Here is a 27,071-nt window from a genome sequence, read left to right as displayed (position 1 = left end):
CAGGTTCTTTCCATCACTTCTAAGAGCGCTGGGGTCTGTGGGATTAAAACCTAGCGAGTTATAAATGTGAAACAACGGCAACCACATCCTTTTTCCACATCGTTACCTCAGAAACGTCCAAAACGTGTACTAGAAAAGCCTACTACATAATGTGCTGAAACAATAATGTGGTGTTTGACCTTGCCTGCTGTTTAGTGCTGTAGTATACTGTATACATTAATGCTGACATTCAGAGTTACTCTAAAGAAGGCATTATGTTTACTACAATATCCTGCTTTCGGCTTTGTCTAATGATTTCGTTTGAAGACGTAAGCTGCGAAAGCACTGATCTGTTACTTACCACTTCCTACTGACTGCATGGGAAAAGAATACTGAGCTCATATTTAAGTAATCTGTATAATGTCATGCTGGTCCAGGACATTTGTGCCAAGGTCTACTTTATTACTGTGGAATTATCAGAAAAAAGCTTCCAGCATAAAAGAGTACCATTCTTTGTGGCATGGGTGGTACCCTCAAGCAAACATCAACTGGTATGGATGGATCTTTTACCTAGAAAGGTCTATGCAGTGTACATTTCAAGTTTTACTCTCAAAGCTAATTCTGCAATTTAGATCATTTTAAAGACACACTATATCCCACATATTTGCAGGTGATGGATACATATTAAGATATGTATATATATCCCAATGACAAAATAAGTACAGTTTAGTATCCTTTGTTTCTGAAGAGTGCAGGAATCATATTGTGAGAGTGTAAACTGTACAGGGCGCATGGTGGCTTAGTGGTTAGCACATTCACCTTACACCTCCAGAGTCGGGGGTTTGATTCCCACCGTGGCCCTGTGTGTGCGGAGTTTGCATGTTCTCGCCGTGCTGCGGGGGTTTCCTCCGGGTACTCCGGTTTCCTCCCCCAGTCCAAAGACATGCATGGTAGGCAGGTTGGCATGTCCAAAGTGTCCGTAGTGTATGAATGGGTGTGTGAATGTGTAAGGAGCCTCCCCAGGCGCACCCAGTACAACGTTCAGTATCATACTACTGAGCAGCTAATCCTCCCACCAGGATGGTTCCACTATGAAGTGGAACCTCGAAACGAAAAGAAGAAGAAGTGCCTTGTCAGAAAATGCTTTCAGTATGAAATTGCAGATAGCATGTTTTGACAGTCTTGTTATTAGATTATAAAATACGTCCAGCAGTACAATACTTGAAGAAGCATGGATTTATCAGTTTGCCAAACTGAAGTGCGCATGTGCAGAAGCCCTTCGATAGGTACGACGTCGAAGATAAATCGCTTTGGAAATATATATATATATATATATATATATATATATATATATATATATATTAAAGTCGCTTTTGGAAATATTTCCTCTGAGCTTATTGTGATCTGCAGGGGGGCAAATGATCAGGATAAAAATACTGCTCTATCTGTACAGGAGAGAGAGGCGAGGAAAGCAGAGTAAACTGTAATCTAGTCTGAATTTCCGTTTTAATTTAAACCAAAAAAAACTTACTCTGATTAGGTATATTATCTGAAGAACTTACTGCATCGTATTTAATCCATATGAATTAATAAAAAAAAAGTTTCTCAAATAGTCATTAAACATAATCGCAGTTTCTTTGATTTATGTCAAACAATTAAAAATTCGTCGCATGCTCTGTAAACAGGATTTACATCCAGCCTAGATCAAAATAATAATAATAATAATAATAATAATAAATTAAAATAAAAACTAAAACAATTAGAAATCAATTTAAGCGCTTAAAGTATTCAAATTATTTTAACACTGTAAACAAATTGGGTTTGTCTCACCTCTTGCAGGTGCATTCGGGATTTGTAATCCAAATATCCTCAAATCCAGCCGAGCATCATTTTATTCATCAACTCAAACTCCGCTCCAGCGTGTACACACACACACACCGCCACGGGCGTGGGGGCGGAGCCTCACTCCCCGGTCACGTGACCAAACTCTGAGGCGCTGTAAATGGCGTCCAAGTGAACCGACTCTTCCCTACACATGAACACTACATAGGGAGTGAGATAATGCCTACGAAGGTTAAATGTTGAGCCAAAGTTTAGTGCGGGCGGCTTCTTTATCCAAAATTTCAACCCAACATTATATGTTAGAATTATAACTAGATGAACATTTCATTTGTATGTTTTTTTTCAATAATCTAGTTTATTTATTTATTTATAAAGTTGCTCAACTATCATTGACACACCGGACACTGTGTGCGATGATTATACTTTATATTCTCAAAAAATGTGAGGGGTATACTCACTTTTGTGAGATACTGTATATATATATATACACATACAGTATCTCACAAAAGTGAGTACACCCCTCACATTTTTGTAAATATTTAATTATATCTTTTCATGTCACAACACTGAAGAAATGACACTTTACTACAATGTAAAGTAGTGAGTGTACAGCTTGTGTAACAGTGTAAATTTGCTGTCCACTCAAAATAACTCAACACACAGCCATTAATGTCTAAACCACTGGCAACAAAAGTGAGTACACCCCTAAGTGAAAATGTCCAAATTGGGCCCAATTAGCCATTTTCCCTCCCCGATGTCATGTGACTTGATAGTGTTACAAGGTCTCAGGTGTGAATGGGGAGCAGTTGTGTTAAATTTGGTGTCATCGCTCTCACACTCCCTCATACTGGTCACTGGAAGTTCAACATGGCACCTCATGGCAAAGAACTCTCTGAGGATCTGAAAAAAAGAATTGTTGCTCTACATAAATGGCCTAGGCTATAAGAAGATTGCCAAGACCCTGACACTGAGCTGCAGCATGGTGGCCAAGACCATACAGCGGTTTAACAGGACAGGTTCCACTCAGAACAGGCCTTGCCATGGTTGACCAAAGAAGTTGAGTGCACGTGCTCAGCGTCATATCCAGAGGTTCTCTTTGGGAAATAGACGTATGAGTGCTGCCAGCATTGCTGCAGAGGTTGAAGGGGTGGGGGGTCAGCCTGTCAGTGCTCAGACCATATGCCGCACACTGCATCAAATTGGTCTGCATGGCTGTCGTCCCAGAAGGAAGCCTCTTCTAAAGATGATGCACAAGAAAGAAAGCCCGCAAACAGTTTGCTGAAGACAAGCAGACTAAGGACATGGAATACTGGAACCATGTCCTGTGGTCTGATGAGACCAAGATAAACTTATTTGGTTCGGATGGTGTCAAGCGTGTGTGGCGGCAACCAGGTGAGGAGTACAAACACAAGTGTGTCTTGCCTACAGTCAAGCATGCTTGTGGGAGTGTTATGGTCTGGGGCTGCATGAGTGCTGCTGGCACTGAGGAGGTACAGTTCATTGAGGGAACAACGAATGCCGACATGTACTGTGACATACTGAAGCAGAGCATGATCCCCTCCCTTCAGAGACTGGGCCGCAGGGCAGTATTCCAGCATGATAACGACCCCAAACACACCTCCAAGATGACCACTGACTTGCTAAAGAAACTGAAGGTGATGGACTAAACCCTATTGAGCATCTGTGGGGCATCCTCAAACGGAAGGTGGAGGAGCACAAGGTCTGTAACATCCACCAGCTCCGTGATGTTGTCATGGAGGAGTGGAAGAGGACTCCAGTGGCAACCTGTGAAGCTCTGGTGAACTCCATGCCCAAGAGGGTTAAAGCAGTGCTGGAAAATAATGGTGGCCACACAAAACACTGTTACACAAGCTGTACACTCACTACTTTACATTGTAGCAAAGTGTCATTTCTTCAGTGTTGTCACATGAAAAGATATTATCAAATATTTACAAAAATGTGAGGGGTGTACTCACTTATATATAAATATATATATATATATATATATAAGTTATTTATTTATTAATTTTTAATTAATTCCAAGGTATCAAAAATACAAATACATTGCAAAATGTAAAAATTACACACAATGAAATGATAATGAAAGCAAAGCCTCATTTATATACATATATGCATATACATTTTTTAAAAAAAAACAGAAAACTTTACTGAAATAAATTGTTTAATATTCTTAGACGATGAAATATTTTGGATGTACTATTGGACCTCTCTTCTAAAAACAATAAATAAGGGATTTTGATAAGTGAATTTACTGCAGGGCTTAGTGGTTAGCACGTTCTCCTCACACCTCCAGGGACAGGGGTTCGATTCCCGCCGTGGCCCTGTGTGTGCGGAGTTTGCATGTTCTCCCCGTGCTGCGGGGGTTCCCTCGGGGTACTCCGGTTTCCTCCCCCAGTCCAAAGACATCCATGGTAGGCTGATTGGCATGTCCAAAGTGTCCGTTGGTTCAGTTGTTCAGTTGATTGTGTGACTGTATGTCATTCCTTTCACATGCTATTGATCTTTAAATAATGGCATATTTTGTGTATGGGCCCATTCTGCAGTGAAATTCATATCTAATTTACATGTGATTTAATAGTTTATTTTAATAAATATCAGAAATCTAAAAGGTGTGTGTCATACCTGACACTTAGATGAACACTTCACAGTTGGTTACATGACTGTACATAATTCCCTTCAAATGCTAAGTCATTCCCTTCAAATGCTATTGAAGTTAGAATCGTGTTTAACAATGTCGTATGTAACTTTAGAGACGGTCCCTTAATTTCCGCATCTCTGTGAATATCGAACGTCCAACTTCAAACCAGCTTTATTCTTGCGTGTGAGGACATTCCCAGAAGATGTAAAGAACAGTTTCATTAAGGACACCATAAAAAGAACAACTTGTATGTATATCTGACTTAAACCTTAAAAAAAAAAAAAAAACTTTAACCGGGTAAAACTTGTGTAATACTTGAATGAAATTTCTCTAACCTTGTCAGTTCCCCAATAATATAAATGCAGGAAGTGCAACGCTTTTTTTTTTTTTTTTTTACGACAGATTGCGTTGTTTATGGGTATTGTAGTCCAACCGGCACAGCTTGTCACAGCGCTCCGCCTCCATAAAAACTACAGCTTGCCGAGTTGCAGTTATCCGGTGCCCAGTTGCATCAGCTTATGAAGCTATAAAAGCCTGTTGAATTGAACGTTTTATGTTTCGCTTTAGAAGTCTTCCGAGGTATTAAGTCGTGGAGTCCTTGCTGACGGCTGGAGAACTGGAGACGGGTTGAGATGAAGCTGTTTGTGAGTGAAGGCAGTCCGCAGTGTGTGAAGGTGCTGGCGGCGCGCGAGCACACCGGACAGCAGTGTGACGTGCAGCTGCTCGGCCACGAGGGTGAGAAAGTCCTTTAATGTTACTTTCTGTAAAATAAAAATAAAAAATTAATAATAATAAAATAAAATAAAATTAATAATAAAAATGAGCACACGTTGAAAAGGTTCAAAAGACACATTTTGTAGCTGGAGTAGTTTCCGGGTGGTTTATAAGTTGTTAATAGTAGCAGCAAGACTTTGTATAGAAATCTGAAAGTGAGAATGAGAGAGTGTGTTTATTCTGACAGCTGAGCTGTGTTTAAGTGAATTATCAGCTGTGTAATTGTATTAAACGAGTAAACAACCAATACATACATTAATTAATATTTGAATGGTGTAAGTCTGGTCATGAGGACGATATTTGGCTCTGCCCTGTATCTATGGTGCAGAAACCCAGGGGATGGGGCAGGTGTTTGTGTGTTTGTACAGTCTGAATCCTCCTTAATCTCCAATTATAACTAGTCAAACCTTTTAAGCATTCTTTTGTTCTCTATGTTTTGTTTTACTCACATTCCACGTAACTTGTGACCTGACCGGATGAGGGGTTAAAAATAATAATAAAAGACCTTTTACATAACTCTCTTTGTTTTTGCTCTGGCTGAAATCCAGTCAGCTGCTTGTTGCTATGCAGTTTCACTTTTAACACTACGGACTACACTGGCACTAAATGAAGCTGTTCTATGACATTAAATCGCTCTTTCTTTTTTTCTTTCTTTTTTTTTTTTTTGGTTCGTTTGTTTATGAATCAAAAGGTTTGTCAGGATTCCTGAGGTACTGATAGTGCCCAAGGACATGGTAAATTATCTATCATAATAATCACCTGCTGTTTGATACTACTTAGCCATAAAAGGCGTGATCCTCTGCCATAATAGTAAGCTGATTCATCCTTTTGTCTATTTGCCAGACTGAGAAAGTATCATGTTACTTTCTCTTTCATTTGTGTGTCTCTCTCTCTCTCACACACACACACACACACACACACACACACACACACACACACACAAATGTATAAAAGACATCTTATTTTCTAGCTGAGGTGTTTCTGTTACATAAAATAAAATTAATCTACGCTTTTTATTTCTGTAACACTCTGAAAATGCGAATAATGGCGTGTGATGCTTCTGAAAGCTGTTTAAGTTCATACGGAATTATCACGGATGTTTCAAAGTTCTGTCTCTCATTTTTTATTTATTTTTTGTCTTTCTGTGCGAAGTTAGGCTCAACACTGACTGCAATCATTGGCAGCAATCTCAGACATAAGGGATAAAGGTGCAGTGTTTGGTGTCTAAAAACAAAACCAAAAGTATTTTTCTCAATTCCTGTTTTTCCAGTTCAGTGTTATCGAAAGAGAATTCAAACAGAGAATTAGTAGAGAAGCAGAGTATGCTTGATACGAAGCGCCAGAATGCAGTACAGATGTAATGATATATTTTGCGAGTTATGACCTAGACGTGGCTCAGATAGTTGGTGATGAAATGACCGGCTCAGTGGTGCTGAAGATCACATCTTGATTATTAGAGATTAATATGCTGGATATACACTGACTGGTCATTTAATCAAGTCCACATACAGTACAGGACCATATACTCTTGGTTCTAAGTTGGTGCTTTTCTTTTAATGATTGCGGTAGAAGAGGATGTACAGGTGTGCTTCAGTAATTGTAAACCTGCAGAATGGACCTGTATGCTAGGTCTATGCGATAAATATCCAGTGAATATATTTACTATATGCGTGTGTGTTTCCAGAACGGGTGGTGTCCTTCCTGAGTCGCCCAGTCCTGCCTGCTGCGCTGTTACCCAGCGGCAAGCAACTTTTCAGTGCTAATGCCATCTGCCAGTGAGTATTTCCTAATACAACTCTTAATTTCCGCCCTGTTGATTTCTGTGGAAGTCTTAAATGTCTGAATCTCCACAGATATCTGTTCGAGGTTGGTGGGAAAGAGATCACCGATACTAGCAGGCAGTTATTGGAATGGGAAGCAACAGAATTGCAGGTCTGGATCTGCTGCCATGGAGCAATGATTGTATTGACTGTTACCTTAAAATCTTAGGGTTGGCTATTGTATTGAAAAAAATGCTTGAAGAGATTTTCCTGATAAATGGTTGCCTTCTTTAGCTTGTCTGTTGTTTACATGCAAGTGAATGACCAAAATAACACAAGCTAAACTGTTTCACTTTCAATATTGGTCACCAAGCAGGTTTACAGGAATCTCTCTGCTGGTTTCCTGTAAACCCAAGATGGTAGTGTGTAGGGAAAAGTGAGATTGCATAATGTATAACCAAATGAGGAACCAGTTTAAACAGGGGAAGCTAAGATTTATTTTTAATTTGGGTGTGGTATTAAGACATTAAGCTCGTGATCATTTCTAGTATAACCCTTGAGTCATACAGAGCAATGGCCAACAATCTGTACTTTGGAAATATACCAGAGATTTATTAGTATTTGCTATGAAAATATTGTGCAAGAGTCCACTGCAATCTTCTGAAGTGATTTATTGCAGCAGGAAAGTAAATTGTAGAAATAAGGAGGATACAAGTGATGCTGCAGGGGGGGAAAAGCCTGTAAACACTACATTTAAATATATATATATATATATATATATATATATATATATATATATATATATATATAAATTTATATATTTAATATATAAATTTTTATATATATATATATATATATATATATATATATATATATATATATATATATATATATATATATAAATAATTCTTTTGATGTTTCCCTAAATAAAAAAAAAATAGAATTTGGGTAAATATAAACAAGGGTGCTTTTTTTTTTTTTTTTTTTTTTCCTTCCCCCCCACCCCCTCAGAAATATTTCACTGGTGTAGTTTTTGTGCTGCTTAAAGGAGTTTTTTTTAAGTCCCCTTTATTTATTTATTTTTTAAAAAATTATAAACATTGGAAGCAGTCTTCTGTGACCAAAAAAAAAAAAAAAAAACCTTGACTGTGCTTTTTGACAACTGCAGCATTCCTATATTGCGCTCACTTCCCTTACATTACACGCAACACATGAGCTGTGAGTTGAGCTGAAAAATGCCTAGTGTGAAAGCAGACTAAGATAACAGCACTCCAGGCTGAAATCTAGTCAGCTGCTTGTTGCTATGCAGTTTCACTTTTATAATGTGTGACACCACTGACTGTGCACTGAATCTTTTTTTTTAAATGAATCAGAAAAGTTGGTCATTTGTTCTTGAGGTACTGGGAGTGCCTGACAATTTACACAAAAAAGTACATTGTGATATTATTACAATAAATAGTGTTGCCATAGATGTAACATAATTCATCCTCGATCATTATACAAATGAATAGTACTTGCTAGGATGCTTTGACTGTAAAGTGCTAAATGTCAGTTGATTTTTAACTTGGCTAAGTACACTTGGTATTAAAATATTGCATGTTGTGCAAAAACATACCTTTTGACAACCTAAAATGTTTAAATCATTATAGAATTGTGGTATTGATGTTTGTTGTATGGTGTGTGTAGCCTGTGCTGCTTCAGGCCCTCCATGTGGCAGTGCTTCAGGGGAAGAGCAGCGAGGCTGGCACACTGCTGAAAAAACCTCTGAGCTGGCTGGAGCAGTATCTGAGTGGAAAATCCACACAGTTCCTAACTGCAGTAAGTACTTAAACACTAACCTAGCAGAGCTGGGCGCATCATTTAGGATCATTTTGGACAGATCCAGTACTGACCTTGTAGTCTACATAACATTATTTTGTTTAAGGAAGCGTGCATCTATGCAAATGTATTGCTAACATTTATCAGCCAGACACTTCTGTGCTTCAGTTACTGCTGACCAAACTTAGTTCTGCTGTCACTGTGAAACAAAACACTCGCAAGGTTTACAAAAACTTATATATGTACATATATAAGCATATGTGTGTGTGCACGCATATTTAAAGTATCTACTAAAAATCAACTAGTCTTAGAATGCAAGTGAGAGGGCACGGTACACATTTCAAATGCATAATTGATATTCCGTCTTTTAATTTGTGCCACTATTGTGTTTAATAATTTTTTGCCCCCTTTTTTACCTCCTGACCTCTATATTCTACCAAATGCAAGCTATTTCACCAGGCATACTTGTCTGTTTCAGGACACAGTCGAAGTGGCAGACATCGTCTTGTGGGCTGCACTGTACCCCGTTCTGTCTAACCCGGCTTTGGAAGCTGGTGAGAAAAGCAGCTGTTAACTATTAATGTGTGCTTGCTTCAGTGTGTGTGTGTTTTTATATACTAAAGTATTTATCTCTTTTGATGGCTATTTTTCTCTGGTTTCAGGTGAGCTGCGTTCTGTTCGAGGTTGGTTTGACCGTGTAGGTCAGCTCCCAGCATGCACCAAAGCAGTGCAGAAAATTCTGCCAGGCAAAGACCTTAATGCTCTGAAGAATTTCCTTCAGAAGCAACCAGCTCCACACTCACAGCGAAGAGAGAACCTGCCCAATGAGGTATACTATCTTCTTTCATTGGGTACAAAAAAAGAGGGAAAAGTGAAATTAATAAAAGGGGAGGGGGTGGGGGAAGAGAATGGGACCCTGACTGTGAGCATGTTGTCTTTTAGACTGATGATGCTGAGCATGTGATTACTGAGGAGGAGATTGAGGTAGCTGCTCAGGCTTGGAGTAAAGGACTGGCAGAGTGTCATGATATCATGGAACGGCAACACCCTATGTAAGATTGTAATCCTCTAACATACACATATAGAGTGGAAGATTACATTCTTGAATAATGTGTGATTGAGGGGCAGAATCACCTGAAAACATGTTTACTGGGTTGAAAGATGAGTTTCTTTGCAAATTTTGATGTCTTTCTGTTTTTAAACCAATATGACATACTGTATCTTGGCAGATTGAAGCCCAAGAACTTTACCTTCAGTCAGCTCCACAATTACTGGCTTATTATTATTATTATTATTATTATTATTATTATTATTAATTCACTTTTTAATTAAACTTTCGATTTCTTTCATATTTTCAGTGTGTGTATAGGCTAATTAATCAGAAACATATGGTTTCTGGGTTGTTGCTTTTTTTAACCAATGCAGTCAATATTTCTGGAGTTGACTGTAGCTGGCCAACTTGGTGAACAACCTTCAGGTTTATAATATTATTTGTGCAATGAAAGCAGCAACAACAACTTAGAACTTAGAATACAGGCAAATGTATCTAATAAAGGCAAATTAATTTGCTATTTCTCATTATCTGTATTTTAAAACCAGTACAGTATTATTAAGCAGGTTTCTTATATTTGTACTAATTTCAAGCATTAAATTATGCCATTCTACTGGCAGATCATTTTGCTTCTTTTATTTCTAGAAAGAAGTGATGAAGATTTAATAATCTTACTTATTTATTATATAATAAATAAAAGGAGAAATCTTGGATGGGTTTGTCTTTTAATAAACGTATTTAGACTTAGTCTTTTGCATGGATGGCTCCTATAATGTCCTGTAATCGTTTAGTCAAATTTTAATAACCCAAACATGTGTTTTAGATCGCTGCCGGTGTGCAACTCGTGCATTTCTGCAACTCTGGTCTCCTATATGTTGCTGTAACGTGTCGAGGGGATGTTTATAATGTGGTGGTGTATGTGATTTTTACTCAGCTTACCTAAGGAGGGGAAGCGTAATGTGCTGGTCACCAGTGCACTGCCGTATGTCAACAACGTGCCTCACCTTGGCAACATCATCGGTTGCGTGCTCAGTGCTGATGTATTCTCCAGGTAACACGTCCCTCTGCTTTTCCTCCTTCTCCTAAGTTTATATTGCATGCTTAATTTCCACTAATGGAGAAACATAATAAGCAGCAGAATTTGCTCGCATTAAAACAGCCTTGTGTAGCCACCTTCATGGTGAATGGTCTGCACTTATATTTTTTTAACCTTGGTGGTTCCAAAGTGCTTTACACTGTCTCATTCATGTATTTACACACACACTCACAGCAATGGTTGCAGAGCTGCCATGCAAGGCACTGACTTGCCATTCGGAGCAACTCGGGGTTTAGTGTCTTACCCGAGGACACTTCGGCATGTGGGTCGGGAATCGAACCACCAACTCCACGATTAGTGGACAACCTGCTCTTCCACCTGAGCCACAGCCACCCCTGTTTCTTTTGTTTTGACTGTTTTATTAGACGTTAATCCCACGACTACTGTGGAAAATTTTTCTTTCATTTGACTTGATTGTTTTGTTGTTAGTATTGTATTGCTGTAACCCTTCTGGGTTGGGTCCAGAATGAAGAGGTGGAAGGCAGGCTGAGGACAACTCAAAAGGCCTTTTTATTCTCTCTTTACTTTCGCTTTTCTACAGACTACTTCAACCACACATGCGTGCATGCATAGGTCTCTGTGCTGGTCATGTCTCTCTCTCGATCTCTCTGAATTAGTTTTGCACAAATGACAGTAAAAATCTGTGTTTTTATCAACACGGTCTTTTGTGTTTGTGACCTTTATAGTTCAGTAAACTGATCTCTCGCTCTCTCGCTCTCTCTCTCTCTCTCTCTCTCTCTCTCTCTCTCTCTCTCTCTCTCTCTCTCTCTCTCTCTGTGTGTGTGTCACATCCTGTCTCTCACTGCAGATACGGCCGTTTGCGTGGCTGGAACTTGCTGTATCTGTGCGGGACAGACGAGTATGGCACTGCAACCGAGAACAAGGCTCTTGAGGAGGGTCTAACGCCCCAGGAGATATGCGACAAATACTTTGTTGTCCACGAGGCCATCTACAAGTGGTTCCAGATCGACTTTGACTTTTTTGGCCGCACCACCACTCCACAACAGACAGAGTACGATGATGAAACGCGTGTGTGAGATAGGGAAGGGTTTTAGAAATGGTGAACATGCTGAATTAAGAGTGTATTTTTGGGGGGTATTCTGAGCGACACAACATGATTACACAGTTCTCCTGACCTGTAATGTTACATGAGCAGAAGTTTAAAAGATTCAGTAACAGGCTTCACTTGATTCAGAAGCACAGTATGTTGGCTCTCTGTCCCAGATTAATAGTTGTTGTCCGGTATTGAAGCTCTAATTAAAAGTTGACTTGGTTAAACCTTAATTGAGACTAAAAGCAAATAAGAAAAACAGTGCGTTATCAAATTCCTATGAAGTACTATTAAGAGGTTAATTTAAAATCTTGAGCTCACTTTTTGCTGATACATAGTTACTCTTGCTCTTCCTCTCAGAATTTCGCAGAACATTTTCTTTCGTTTACTCGAGCGTGGATTTCTGAACGAGGACACAGTGGAGCAGCTGCGCTGTGAGAAGTGCCAGCGCTTCCTAGCTGACCGCTTTGTGGAGGGTGGGTGTCCTCACTGCGCATATCCTGAAGCCAGAGGAGACCAGTGTGATAAGTGCAGCCGACTCATTAACGCTGTAGAGCTCAAGGTACAATTATACGACCTGTTTCATTAACACCTCTAGATAACGAATAGTAATCTTAGTTAGACTCCTTTAAAGTGTATGTTACTGAATGCATCAGTAAGTTACAGCTGCCTTCCAGTTCGCATGTACTTTGTATGAAGATGAAACTGCTTGTTCTCATTTCAAACTTGGATTATAACCTTAAAGCTTGAGGTAACGTTTTTTTTGTGACCTCCCCAAAGAATCCTCAGTGTAAGGTGTGTGGAGAGACTCCTGTGATTCGCAGCTCTAAGCACTTGTTCCTCGACCTGCCCAAGGTAACCACTATGTACTTACTTTTAAAATAAACATGTGCATGTATTCTTGACACTAACACTGACTGTGCATTTATTAGCTGGAAGGCGAGTTGGAGAAGTGGCTGGAGCAGTCTTTAAATACTGGCGACTGGACAGCTAACGCTAGGCAAATCACCCGCTCATGGATAAGAGATGGTCTGAAGCCACGCTGCATCACACGAGATCTGAAGTGGGGGACACCTGTACCACTCCCAGATTATAGTGAGAAGGTAAAAAGCGCTTTACAGGGTCACAAATGGTTGGATTTTATTTTGTGGTCTCCAGACCCCTGACTCACCTGCTGCTGTCCTTCTTTCTATAAAGGTCTTTTATGTCTGGTTCGATGCCCCCATTGGCTACCTCTCCATAACCGCCAACTACACCAGTGAATGGGAGAAATGGTGGAAGAACCCGCAACAGGTGACAAATCTCAACCCCTCAAGCACCATTATACCCATCCCAAATCCCACATGGGAATGGGAAATGGTTATTTCTACAATGAGAATATGCTAGCATGGAGATGAAGAATTATATATGAAATAAATTATTTGAGACCATTCTCTCATTTGGTCCTGTTTTGATTGCAGAAACAAGGCATAGATCACTTGATACATGTTCACTCAGTTGTTCGTTTCTGTGTACGTGCCTGTATGTGTGAAAATAGTAATTTATATGAAGAACCATTATTGGATTAGCCTTTAAGGTTAAAAAGGGAATGTTATTTATTGGAATGGCACATGATCATTAATCTCTGATCAGCCGCTTAACAGCTTGTTCGAATGAATATCTATCAATTTGGTTTTATACAGATGGTTTGTTGTGTAATAAACAACAAAAAAAAAACACAAATTCCTTATACAAAATCCTCCATTATTATTATTTTTTATTATTAATTCTCCCCCCCCCCCCCCCCGTTCCAGTTATATACATGTGCAGATGCAAAACAGATGCAATTAACTGTATACAGACACAATCCAGATGTCTTTATAGAATTTAAAAAATGGCTATAATAATGGCTTTAATTCGATTAAGGATATGTAAACAGCAAACCTGTATAATCTGACTGGTACTGCAGTCAGATAATGATCAGATTATTGGTGTGTATGGAAAACCACTTGGTTTCAAATTCATTTAGTGTGTCTCTCACTTGTCCTGCAGGTGGAGCTGTACAACTTCATGGCAAAAGACAATGTTCCATTCCACAGTGTGGTTTTCCCCTGCTCTCTGCTCGGGGCACAGGACAACTACACACTCGTCAACCATCTCGTCGCTACAGGTGATGCACAACAACTTTCCTGAAACCTGTTCAGCTGATTTTTGTTCTAATAAATGGATACGAGGTGAAATTGGGTGTGTAATAAAGCAATAAGCCATGAGAGATCATGCATCACAGTGATTTATCACGAGTAAGAGTGTTCTTAGACACAACATGAAACATGGTTATATAAATGATATTCGCAGTAAACAATTCTTCTGCCGTGAAATGTAGTGTTAATGGTAAGCTTTGTTTGCTGAGCAACATAACAAGCAAAGATGAGGACTTTAAATGGGTTAGTGTTTTCTGTAGAACAGTGGTTTAAGTGAAATGCTTTTATCTGGTGCAGTAATAATGAATATATTGTGACTTTATAACTGTTCCAAACATTGTTCAGCCAATCAGATTTTAGCTCCAAAACTGTCCGTTTTAGAACGATAAATTTTATTGGAATGATGAGATCTAAATCAGTGGTTTGGTTTTAGAAGTAAGAGGAACGGAGTTCAGCAGGTCAAGCTGGATTACTTCAGAGGTTTGAGTTGGAAAATATTAAATTTGTTTCCTTTATTTATTCACCCATAGAATATTTGAACTATGAGGACACAAAGTTCTCAAAGAGCCGTGGTGTGGGAGTGTTTGGAGACATGGCTAAAGACACGGGCATTCCATCTGATGTTTGGCGGTTCTACCTTACCTACGTGAGACCTGAGAGCCAAGACTCTTCCTTCTCTTGGGCTGACCTGGCTCTGAAGAACAACTCCGAGCTGCTCAATAACCTGGGCAATTTTATCAACAGGTATATAGACCTCACACACTTCCACTTTATTTCCACTAATGTTCTGCTTAAATAGACGTACAAACGGGCCACACGCTCCTCTACACTGATAAACATCTAGACACATTTACCGAGGGCCACGTTGCACACTCTTCTGCACAGCTCAGTAAATACACAGGATTTGTTTTGACCTGCTGTTTCCTTCTCTCCGTCTCTTAGGGCAGGCATGTTTGTGAGTAAGTTCTTTAATAGCTGTGTGCCGGAGATTGTTCTGCAGGATGAAGACAAGCGTCTCATTGCTCAGGTGTCCTGGGAGCTCAAGCAGTACATCCAGTTGCTGGACAAAGTCAGGTCAGAAATGTGTTTAGTTTATGAAGGCTTTAGTTTCTTTTGTTTTTCTCTCATGATTTGTGTATTTCATTTTAATTTGCATGAAGTCTATTTTAAAATACTGTTTTATACTTGTCTAAAAGACTATCAATAAAACTATTACAATAATATATATTGTTCTGGCTAAAGACCTCTCTAGGACACTTCTTATTTTTGCACAACATTCCATTCCATACAGTTTTATTGACTATTTAACAACACAATTTAAGGAAGAAGACAAATTATCTGCTCATTGCTGTGAAACTAACAATTGGACAAACCAAAACCGCACCTAGAATCACATTATTTTGGACCTTGTTATTGAACCATGATTTATACTTAACCGTACAAGTGTTGGTTAGTCTAGCTCAGTATTTAATGAAGCACAAAGCTTTGATAACTTCAGGTTTAATGAATGCAAATGTAATTTGAAAACTTTTTGGTTCATCTTTAGAGTATTTAATGACTATAATTAAGATTATAAAATGTCTTTCATTATAGTATACTATAGTATGATATTTTTATCATTATAGTATGATTTCCATGGACATGCCTTTTGGCAGTTTTTATTTATTTATTTATTTTTACTGGTTTTGTGTGATACAGATGCAAATGCATTATTTAGATTTTAATTATTGCTGTTGTAAACTTTCTGGTTCAGAAAATCTGTTTTTGTTTTGGTTTTTTTTCTTTTCCTCCACTAAAAGTACAATAGTTTTGAGACTTGCATCTTTTTGTTTAGTGAAAAGTACATTTGAGAAACTTCATAAATGGCATTTAATTTAAAATGCAACGCATGTGTTTAAAAAAAAAAAAAAAAAAAGAAAAGATTTTTTTGTTTTTTTGTGTCAGGATTCGCGATGCCCTGAAGTGCATTCTCAACATCTCTCGTCACGGCAACCAGTATATTCAGACCAGCGAACCCTGGAAGAAGATTAAAGGAGGAGATGAGGACAGGCAAGTAAATGTGAATAAGTGTCAATATGACTATAGTCTGAGTCACTTGGTGAATATGCATGGGTTCTTCTCAGATACAATTCAATACAACACACCTTTTTAAAACAGAGGATGTTTAGAAACCATTTTAACCACCACTCCCAATTAATAAAACAAATATTCTGTACGTTCTGTAAAGAAATTTGTTTTTGACAACAGAACGGCTCTGAGGTTGTAACGTTTGTGTATGTTCTGTAGGAAACGTGCAGGCACAGTAACTGGTTTGTCTGTGAATGTGGCGTGTCTCCTGTCGGCCATGTTGGAGCCGTACATGCCCACAGTCAGTCAGACCATCCGTACCCAGCTGCAAGCTCCGGATAATTGTGCCTTTGCCATGCTGGGTGCTGAGGGATGTTTCCTCCGCAGCCTCTCAACCGGCCACCAAATCGGCACGGTAATTATTCCGTAATAAATGTGTAACTACGGCAGCTTTGTATCAAACTGTTACTTATTGATTAAATCCAGACTGAATTTTGTTGCTTATTATTATTATTATTATTATTATTATTATTATTATTCAGTTTGATTCTTTATTCTATTTTATTTTTCCGCTGTCAGGTAAGCCCTCTGTTCCAGAAGCTGGAGCCTGAGCAAATTGAGATCCTGAGGAAGAAATTTGGAGGACAACAGGTTTGTAAACACGTGCCACCGATTTGGTTTAAAATCAAAAACAAATCATTTTGATAATTTTTTTTTTTTCTTTTGAGGTCAAACATTAACGGTTTGATGAAGCATGACAGTGACTGGTTTATAAGTTGGATGAACCTTCAATCCAGATTACAATACAGCCAAAACACATGATATTTACTTTTACTTATCCTCCGTTTTGAAAAATTCAGGGCTAGACCTCGAGCAGCCACGTTCCAGTCAGAGCTAATGTAGTCTTTGTCCTGTCTTTTCTTACTTGAACCTTCTTTTCAGCCGGAGGAGGAGACCCCTATGGGAAAGGTAGATCTGAGTGAAAGCATTGCATGCTTTTGTGCCCTTGCACTGCCACCTTCACTGATGCCTTAAGTTTGATCTGATCTAGCATCCTCAGATCAGATCAGATCAAAGCTCACTACTGCTGATCACTCTGTTTTAGTTTAGTGGGGGTTTTTTATTTTGTGTGTATGTATGTGTGTGTGTGTATATGTATATATATATATATATATATATATATATATATATATATATATATATATATATATATATATATATATATAAAAATATATATATAAAAAAATATATAAAAATAATATAAAACAAAACGGGGGTTCAGTTTAGAATTGTTTGCCTGTGGGAATACTGGAAAAGATTTATTTATTTTTAAACAAACTGCTGTCTGTGCTCTTATTCTTTTTCACTAGAATAAGAGGGTAGACTGGTAATTTCACTGCACCAGTGAGCACTAATGTTTTTAAAAATGTCCATGTTTGTGGATTTATTTATTTTTTAACATTACTAATTGTTTGGATTTGTGATTGTTTTACACTAACGTTTATTTGTATTTATATTAGTTAACATTAACATGAATTTCAGCCTTATTAATATTAAAGTACAATTCGATTAATTAATTCAGTACACTAGAATTATACTAAATAAAATGCATTAAGAATATGCATTAATGATGTTTGTTTAAATGTTCAAAAGCAACCGGCTCTCCCCACACACACGCACGCACGCGCGTCTACACTATCTTAAATATGACTCGACTCTTACTCTGAGCATGATGTTTTTTTTGTTTTGTTTATTTTAGACTGAAGACACTGAGCATGTGATCACGCCAAAGGAGATTGAGGTAGCTGCTCAGGCTTGGAGTAAAGGATTGGCAGAGTGTCATGATATCATAGAAAGGAAACACCCTATGTAAGATTATAATCCTCTCCAACATGTACACATAGAGTGGAAGGTTACATTCCCACTATTGAGTAATATCACCTCACGAGTTCTCAGCTTTGAAGGTAGCAGCAGACTTTAAGTGGCTTTTGTGAGGTCATGCAATTATTTTAATCATAACAGTCCAAGCACACTTTTTTTTTTTTTTTTTTTTTTTTTTAAGATTGCTGTCGAATATAAATCACCTTCAAGTCATCAACTTTGATTTTAAAACTCGCATTTTAAAAACCACTTTCATTGAGCAAAGTGCAGTACAGCAGTACCTTAAAATGAAGGTATATTGAGAATTTTTCAGCTGGAAATTTTATCTTGAAGATCTAAGAATATTAGGAAATGGCTCAAAAGCAAACCAATTCAGTTAAGATAAAAAAAAAAAAATAGAGAAGTAATTAAGCGATGTAATAAAATGGAAGTAATGAGAAGGATGAAGAATAAAAGGTGGTAGGTTCAAAGGACTGAAGAAAAGGAAACAAAGAATTAAAAGGACCGTCCAGTCAGCCTAATTTGAAAGCCAGAGTAAAGAGTTGACCCTTTTAGACTAGACTTGAACAGAGATTGAGCCTATGCAGCTCTCTAAATGGACAAATAGAATCATCAGAACCAAAGAGTACGAGTTTAGTTCCAATATTGTTAAGTTAGTGGATGTTAGCCATCCAACATTTTATATCCTCTGGACAGCCAAGCAAGGAATGTTCATTTCATTGCCGGGTTTTAGTGGGAGGTAAAGCTGTGCATCACTAGCATAACAATCAAAGCAGATATTGTGCCGCTGAAAAATGGAACCTAAAGGCAGCATGCAGAAAAGCACAATGTTCATGCAGAGCTCGTGTATTCCTGCAAATCTGGTCTCCTAAATGTTGCTGTAACGTGTCGAGGGGATGTTTATAATGTGGTGGTGTATGTGATTTTCACTCAGCTTGCCTAAGGAAGGGAAGCGTAATGTGCTGGTCACCAGTGCACTGCCGTATGTCAACAATGTGCCTCACCTCGGCAACATCATCGGTTGCGTGCTCAGCGCTGATGTATTCTCCAGGTAACACGTCCCTCTGCTCTTCCTCCTTCTCCTAAATTTATATTACATGCTTAATTTTCTTAATTTACTAATGGAAAGCATACTATGCAGATGTTTTCTAGCTTAAATTCTTTTATTAAGGCTTTGTTTGAATCACATTGAAGAGTAAAGCTTGTCCTCCATCTCCCATTTAGAAGTGATTAGTTGTACACATGCAACTAAAAATCTGTGTTTTTATCAGCATGTGTTTTCAGTTGTGTTTAATCGTTTATTGAACTATCGTGTCTCACATCCTGTCTCTCACTGCAGATACGGCCGTTTGCGTGGCTGGAACTTGCTGTATCTGTGCGGGACGGACGAGTATGGCACTGCAACCGAGAACAAGGCTCTTGAGGAGGGTCTAACTCCCCAGGAGATATGCGACAAATACTTTGTTGTCCACGAGGCCATCTACAAGTGGTTCCAGATCGACTTTGACTTTTTTGGCCGCACCACCACTCCACAACAGACAGAGTACGATGATGAAACGCGTGTGTGAGATAGGGAAGGGTTTTAGAAATGGTGAACATGCTGAATTACGAGTGTATTTTTGGGGGGTATTCTGAGCGACACAACATGATTACACAGTTCTCCTGACCTGTAATGTTACATGAGCAGAAGTTTAAAAGATTCAGTAACAGGCTTCACTTGATTCAGAAGCACAGTATGTTGGCTCTCTGTCCCAGATTAATAGTTGTTGTCCGGTATTGAAGCTCTAATTAAAAGTTGACTTGGTTAAACCTTAATTGAGACTAAAAGCAAATAAGAAAAACAGTGCGTTATCAAATTCCTATGAAGTACTATTAAGAGGTTAATTTAAAATCTTGAGCTCACTTTTTGCTGATACATAGTTACTCTTGCTCTTCCTCTCAGAATTTCGCAGAACATTTTCTTTCGTTTACTCGAGCGTGGATTTCTGAACGAGGACACAGTGGAGCAGCTGCGCTGTGAGAAGTGCCAGCGCTTCCTAGCTGACCGCTTTGTGGAGGGTGGGTGTCCTCACTGCGCATATCCTGAAGCCAGAGGAGACCAGTGTGATAAGTGCAGCCGACTCATTAACGCTGTAGAGCTCAAGGTACAATTATACGACCTGTTTCATTAACACCTCTAGATAACGAATAGTAATCTTAGTTAGACTCCTTTAAAGTGTATGTTACTGAATGCATCAGTAAGTTACAGCTGCCTTCCAGTTCGCATGTACTTTGTATGAAGATGAAACTGCTTGTTCTCATTTCAAACTTGGATTATAACCTTAAAGCTTGAGGTAACGTTTTTTTTGTGACCTCCCCAAAGAATCCTCAGTGTAAGGTGTGTGGAGAGACTCCTGTGATTCGCAGCTCTAAGCACTTGTTCCTCGACCTGCCCAAGGTAACCACTATGTACTTACTTTTAAAATAAACATGTGCATGTATTCTTGACACTAACACTGACTGTGCATTTATTAGCTGGAAGGCGAGTTGGAGAAGTGGCTGGAGCAGTCTTTAAATACTGGCGACTGGACAGCTAACGCTAGGCAAATCACCCGCTCATGGATAAGAGATGGTCTGAAGCCACGCTGCATCACACGAGATCTGAAGTGGGGGACACCTGTACCACTCCCAGATTATAGTGAGAAGGTAAAAAGCGCTTTACAGGGTCACAAATGGTTGGATTTTATTTTGTGGTCTCCAGACCCCTGACTCACCTGCTGCTGTCCTTCTTTCTATAAAGGTCTTTTATGTCTGGTTCGATGCCCCCATTGGCTACCTCTCCATAACCGCCAACTACACCAGTGAATGGGAGAAATGGTGGAAGAACCCGCAACAGGTGACAAATCTCAACCCCTCAAGCACCATTATACCCATCCCAAATCCCACATGGTTTCCTGTTCCCTACATGTGTTCATCACATAACACCCCTCTGTAGTAGCTGAGAACAACCAACAGACACAGGAAAACATTTCAGAAATATAAAAGTACATTTTGCTCTTTCCCAAAACATTTAAGGAAGAAGAGTAAAATTTATTCTAGGTGTACAACGGTTGTTTCTTTGTTCTAGTGATGGACAATACTACTCTATACCAAGACAAGTGTACTAGAGCTGATATTTTGAAAATTCTTCGTGTTTATTTGAAATATTAAATGAAACTGGCTATTTCTACAATGAGAATATACAAGCATGGAGATCAGTGAATATGTTAAATAAATAACTTGAGACCGTTCTGTTTTTTTATTCTGTTTAATAGCAGAATTAAGGGATGGATCACTCGATGCATGTTTACCCTGTTTTGTTTTTTTGTGTGCCTGCCTGCGTGTGTAAAATTTGTGAAAAAAAACTAGTGTAGAACTTTCATAGATTAAAGATCGGTTAAGTTTAGCCTTGTTCAGGTTCATAAACGAATGTGTCTACATGTAAGTAGGGCAGTTTAGATAAAGAGAGGGAGATAAATATGATCTAATGAAGTGTTTTTATGCCGTATATGTAAAGTTCTTTATTTTTATTTTAAATGAGTTAGTTATTGAAATCGCAAATTATTTATATATATATATATATATATATATATATATAATATAAAATTATAATTATAATAAAACCAAAAAGTAATTGTGTCTCTCCCACTTGTCCTGCAGGTGGAGCTGTACAACTTCATGGCAAAAGACAATGTTCCATTCCACAGTGTGGTTTTCCCCTGCTCTCTGCTCGGGGCACAGGACAACTACACACTCGTCAACCATCTCGTCGCTACAGGTGATGCACAACAACTTGCCTGAAACCTGTTCAGCTGATTTTGTTCTAATAAATGGATACGAGGTGAAATTGGGTGTGTAATAAAGCAATAAGCCATGAGAGATCGTGCATCACAGTGATTTATCACGAACAAGAGTGTTCTTAAACACAACATGAAACCTCGTTATATAAGTGATATTCGCAATAAACAATTCTTCTGCTGTGAAATGTAGTGTGTTAACGGTAAGCTTTGTTTGCTGAACAACATAACAAGCAAAGATGAGGACTTTAAATGGGTTAGTGTTTTCTGTAGAACAGTGGTTTAAGTGAAATGTATTTATCTGGTGCAGTAATAATGAATTTAATTATTGTAAATTTTATAATGGTTTCAAACATTGTTCAGCCAATCAGATTTTAGCTCTAAAACTGTCAGTTTTATAACAGTAAATTTTATTGGTGAGATCTAAATCAGTGGTTTGGTTTTAGAAGTGAAAGGAACGGAGTTCAGCAGGTCAAGCTGGATTACTTCAGAGGTTTGAGTTGGAAAATATTAAATTTGTTTCCTTTATTTATTCACCCATAGAATATTTGAACTATGAGGACACAAAGTTCTCAAAGAGCCGTGGTGTGGGAGTGTTTGGAGACATGGCTAAAGACACGGGCATTCCATCTGATGTTTGGCGGTTCTACCTTACCTACGTGAGACCTGAGAGCCAAGACTCTTCCTTCTCTTGGGCTGACCTGGCTCTGAAGAACAACTCCGAGCTGCTCAATAACCTGGGCAATTTTATCAACAGGTATATAGACCTCACACACTTCCACTTTATTTCCACTAATGTTCTGCTTAAATAAACGTACAAACGGGCCACACGCTCCTCTACACTGATAAACATCTAGACACGATTACCGAGGGCCACGTTGCACACTCTTCTGCACAGCTCAGTAAATACACAGGATTTGTTTTGACCTGCTGTTTCCTTCTCTCCGTCTCTTAGGGCAGGCATGTTTGTGAGTAAGTTCTTTAATAGCTGTGTGCCGGAGATTGTTCTGCAGGATGAAGACAAGCGTCTCATTGCTCAGGTGTCCTGGGAGCTCAAGCAGTACATCCAGTTGCTGGACAAAGTCAGGTCAGAAATGTGTTTAGTTTATGAAGGCTTTATTTTCTTTTGTTTTTCTCTCATGATTTGCAAATTAAAATGAATTACACATGAAGTTTATTTTAAAATACTGTTTTATATATGTCTAAAAGACTAACAATAAAACTATTACAATAATATATATTGTTCTGGCTAAAGACCTCTCTAGGACACTTCTTATTTTTGCACAACATTCCATTCCAGTGACTATTTAACTACACAGTTTAAGGAACAAGACACAAATTATTTGCTCATTGCTGTCAAACTAATTTTTTTTTTTTTTGGGGGGGGGGGGGGGATTAATTTGATAATGTCAGATTTAATGACTACATTTTTGAAGGCTGCCTTTCAAACATGTTGTATGAGGATAAATTGTGCATGTGGTTTGTGTGTGACGGCCAGTATTCGGTTATGAGATGGTTTTTTTTAAATGAGTTGTTCCTGACCACTGTGGAGAAAGCCATTTACAATTAACAGGAGATTGTTTCCATGCACATTAAAGAAATATTTTAGTGATCATATGCTATTTAGAGATGTAAAAAAAAAAATACTCTTATAATTTAGATGATAAGAATTGTATTTACTAAATAAATATTTTTTATTGCATATAATTGTACAAATATTTTTTTTTTTACTGGTTCAGGTGTAATACAGCTGGAACATATATGGCTAGTGTTCAATAATTTAGTTATGATTTTATTCAGAAAATCAGTTTTTCTAAAATCACTATCTTTTTAGGCTTATGCATCTTGTGGTTTACTAGAACATTAACTACAAAAGGTCAAGGCTGAAAAATAAACGTAAAAACTTTTGTGAGCTACAATTTAAAATGTATGCATGTCTGGTGATATCTTTTTATTATTATTTTTTATTTATTCATTTTTAATTTTATTGCTTTTATTAAATTTTTTTGGGGGGGTCAGGATTCGCGATGCCCTGAAGTGCATTCTCAACATCTCTCGTCACGGCAACCAGTATATTCAGACCAGCGAACCCTGGAAGAAGATTAAAGGAGGAGATGAGGACAGGCAAGTAAATGTGAATAAGTGTCAATATGACTATAGTCTGAGTCACTTGGTGAATATGCATGGGTTCTTCTCAGATACAATTCAATACAACACACCTTTTTAAAACAGAGGATGTTTAGAAACCATTTTAACCACCACTCCCAATTAATAAAACAAATATTCTGTACGTTCTGTAAAGAAATTTGTTTTTGACAACAGAACGGCTCTGAGGTTGTAACGTTTGTGTATGTTCTGTAGGAAACGTGCAGGCACAGTAACTGGTTTGTCTGTGAATGTGGCGTGTCTCCTGTCGGCCATGTTGGAGCCGTACATGCCCACAGTCAGTCAGACCATCCGTACCCAGCTGCAAGCTCCGGATAATTGTGCCTTTGCCATGCTGGGTGCTGAGGGATGTTTCCTCCGCAGCCTCCCAACCGGCCACCAAATCGGCACGGTAATTATTCCGTAATAAATGTGTAACTACGGCAGCTTTGTATCAAACTGTTACTTATTGATTAAATCCAGACTGAATTTTGTTGCTTATTATTATTATTATTATTATTATTATTATTATTCAGTTTGATTCTTTATTCCATTTTATTGTTCCGCTGTCAGGTCAGCCCTCTGTTCCAGAAGCTGGAGCCTGAGCAAATTGAGATCCTGAGGAAGAAATTTGGAGGACAACAGGTTTGTAAACACGTGCCACCGATTTGGTTTAAAATCAAAAACAAATCATTTTGATAAATGAATTTTTTTATTTTTATTATTATTCTTTTGAGGTCAGACATAATTAACAGTCTGGTTTGATGAAGCATGACACAGTGACCGGTTCATAACTTGGTTGAGGTGTCGGGGATATTACATCATTCAAGAGTGAAATAACAAGCTCCAATCACACCTGTTGCAACATTTTTCGAAATGCGAGATGGGGACGATATTTTAAGCCCCATTCAGGAATTGCTGCACTATCAAGAAAGCCTTCAAACCAGATTACAATACATCCGAAACACATGATATTTACTTTTACTTATCCTCCGTTTTGAAAAATTCAGGGCTAGACCTCGAGCAGCCACGTTCCAGTCAGAGCTAATGTAGTCTTTGTCCTGTCTTTTCTTACTTGAACCTTCTTTTCAGCCGGGGGAGGAGACCCCTACGGGAAAGGTAGATCTGAGTGAAAGCATTGCATGCTTTTGTGCCCTTGCACTGCCACCTCCACTGATGCCTTAAGTTTGATCTGATCTAGCATCCTCAGTTCAGATCAAAGCTCACTACTGCCGATCACTCTGTTTTAGTTTAGTGTTTTGTGTTTGTTTGTCTTTTGTTTTTGTCTGTTTTTGGGTTTTTGGTTTGTTTTTTTGTGTTGTTTTTTTTTCAGTTCAGAATTGTTTGCCTGTGGGCATGCTGGAGCAAAAAAAAAAAAGTTAATAGAAACTATTTTTATTTTATTTTTTTTAAAACAAACTGCCATCTGTGCAGTGTGGCCTCTTTCACTAGAATAAGAGGGTGGACTGTTAATTTCACCGCACCAATGAGCAAAATGTCTGCATGTTTGTGGATTACTTTAAATGACTAGTTGTTGGGATTTGTCAAATTATAGTGTTCCTTGTACTTATTTAATTAGTTAACATTAACTAATGACAAATTTCAGCCTTGAGTCAATTACTATTCCAGTACAATATAATTAATATTAAAGTATATTGCACAATTGATTGTTTAAATGTTAATTAAATAATAAACACCTGCATTAATAAATATTTCCTCTATGCGTGATTTAAAATTAAGTCCACATCGAGCAATATAAACGAATGTCAAAATGAATTGGTGATTAATTTGCAGAATTTATGTCGGGATTAGTGACGCAGAGAGACCTGACTTCAGTTAATTTTCAGCATTTATTAACACTGGCAATTTAATTTATATGGCTGTATATTTAATCCCATCATTTACTGCAAGTCTGATTGCATTAGCTTTGCTTGCGGCGTATTAACGCTGAAATATGTTGTGTCCATGTCCATTAATACCGTTAGTAAGGGAACTTTTAACATAGTGCTATATTGTCAATCGTTTTAAAGTATTAAAAACAAATGTTTGTTTTTAAATTACATTTTCATACCTCAATAAAAGCATGGTTAAGTTATTTCTTTTCTCTGGCAGGGTCCCAGTGATAAGAGCACAGCGGAGACCAAGCCTCCCACTGCCGCAGCACCTACTGCTAGTGTAAGTGCAGCCGATCCTGAGAAAACCAAACAGCTGGCTGCTACTGATCATTTGTCTTTTTGATAGTGTTCTCACAATTATGTACGATGCATACACAAAGTTTTTACAATGTATTGTATTCGTAATATGTACCGTATAAGTAATAACTGCATGGTTGGACATCGTGCCATTGATTTTCCTGAAGTCTAAGACTTGTTTAACGATTGTGGTATTATTAATCTTGATACTCTATTAGAAATATAAACTAACAGTTCATATATGCTTCTTTCCCATCAGCAAGGAAAGAAGTGATGAGAGAGAAGAGGAAGAGTGAGGACGAGTGAGTACACCATCTTTTGGGTGTACCAGAAGGAGATATCTAGTACAGGGATATATATATATATATATATATTCTATCTTCTTTTTTTTCTCTTCTTCTTCTTTTCTGTTTTCTTCTAAAAGGATCATTGTGAATGAAAAATATATCTGTAACCAGCTTGACATGACTGCTGCCAAGACAGCCAAAATGCAACCACTGTACAACAATTAATAAAAACACTTTAATGTAGTAAGGCAATACTTTGTCTGTAGAGCAATTGTTTAATCGTTTCAGTAGACAGGTTTATAGATCTTGGTCCGAATATGCATTTATTATCTGATTTATTTTTTTTCTCTTTACTCTAAATTGTTCACATTGCTTGTATTACTAATCAAATTCACTTATTAAATAAACACATTTGTTCAAAATTCATATTTTGTTCAGGTTTATTATTAAATGTATACAATACAGTAAGTAAAG

General features: G+C 38.0%; 2 protein-coding genes across 7 annotated transcripts in view; one reads left to right on the top strand and one right to left on the bottom strand.

The window, feature by feature from the left end:
* arhgap9 (Rho GTPase activating protein 9) overlaps positions 1 to 1,917 on the bottom strand; it is a 49,320-nt gene extending 47,403 nt beyond the window's left edge. For all 3 annotated transcript variants that reach the window (XM_053636102.1, XM_053636103.1, XM_053636104.1), the window contains exon 1: positions 1,810 to 1,917. The gene's annotated coding sequence lies outside the window, so the exon portion shown is untranslated. The remainder of the gene's footprint in view (positions 1 to 1,809) is intronic.
* A 2,795-nt stretch (positions 1,918 to 4,712) lies between these two features.
* On the top strand, positions 4,713 to 27,023 carry mars1 (methionyl-tRNA synthetase 1). 4 transcript variants are annotated; one of them, XM_053636120.1, is made up of 37 exons: positions 4,713 to 4,727; positions 5,048 to 5,215; positions 6,939 to 7,029; positions 7,108 to 7,186; positions 8,701 to 8,832; positions 9,311 to 9,386; positions 9,495 to 9,661; positions 9,775 to 9,884; positions 10,818 to 10,934; positions 11,788 to 11,991; positions 12,391 to 12,592; positions 12,811 to 12,885; positions 12,963 to 13,133; positions 13,228 to 13,323; positions 14,062 to 14,179; positions 14,741 to 14,954; positions 15,153 to 15,284; positions 16,155 to 16,259; positions 16,497 to 16,692; positions 16,857 to 16,928; positions 17,220 to 17,246; positions 18,037 to 18,146; positions 19,093 to 19,209; positions 19,498 to 19,701; positions 20,101 to 20,302; positions 20,521 to 20,595; positions 20,673 to 20,843; positions 20,938 to 21,033; positions 21,837 to 21,954; positions 22,517 to 22,730; positions 22,929 to 23,060; positions 23,993 to 24,097; positions 24,335 to 24,530; positions 24,692 to 24,763; positions 25,211 to 25,237; positions 26,231 to 26,293; positions 26,570 to 27,023. In XM_053636120.1, exons 2-37 carry the CDS (start codon positions 5,113 to 5,115, stop codon positions 26,582 to 26,584), a joined length of 4,404 nt encoding a protein of 1,467 aa, XP_053492095.1. In that variant the 5' UTR covers positions 4,713 to 4,727; positions 5,048 to 5,112; the 3' UTR covers positions 26,585 to 27,023. The 4 variants fall into 4 exon arrangements, with proteins under 4 accessions (XP_053492095.1, XP_053492094.1, XP_053492096.1 ...); XM_053636119.1 differs by lacking the exon at positions 4,713 to 4,727 and having other exon boundaries at positions 4,892 to 5,215; XM_053636121.1 differs by lacking the exons at positions 4,713 to 4,727; positions 25,211 to 25,237 and having other exon boundaries at positions 4,892 to 5,215.
* Positions 27,024 to 27,071: the final 48 nt, after the last annotated feature.

This window comes from Ictalurus furcatus, chromosome 11, assembly GCF_023375685.1.
Source record: "Ictalurus furcatus strain D&B chromosome 11, Billie_1.0, whole genome shotgun sequence".
NCBI lineage: Eukaryota > Metazoa > Chordata > Actinopteri > Siluriformes > Ictaluridae > Ictalurus > Ictalurus furcatus.
This window is presented reverse-complemented; position numbering and strand designations above follow the sequence as displayed.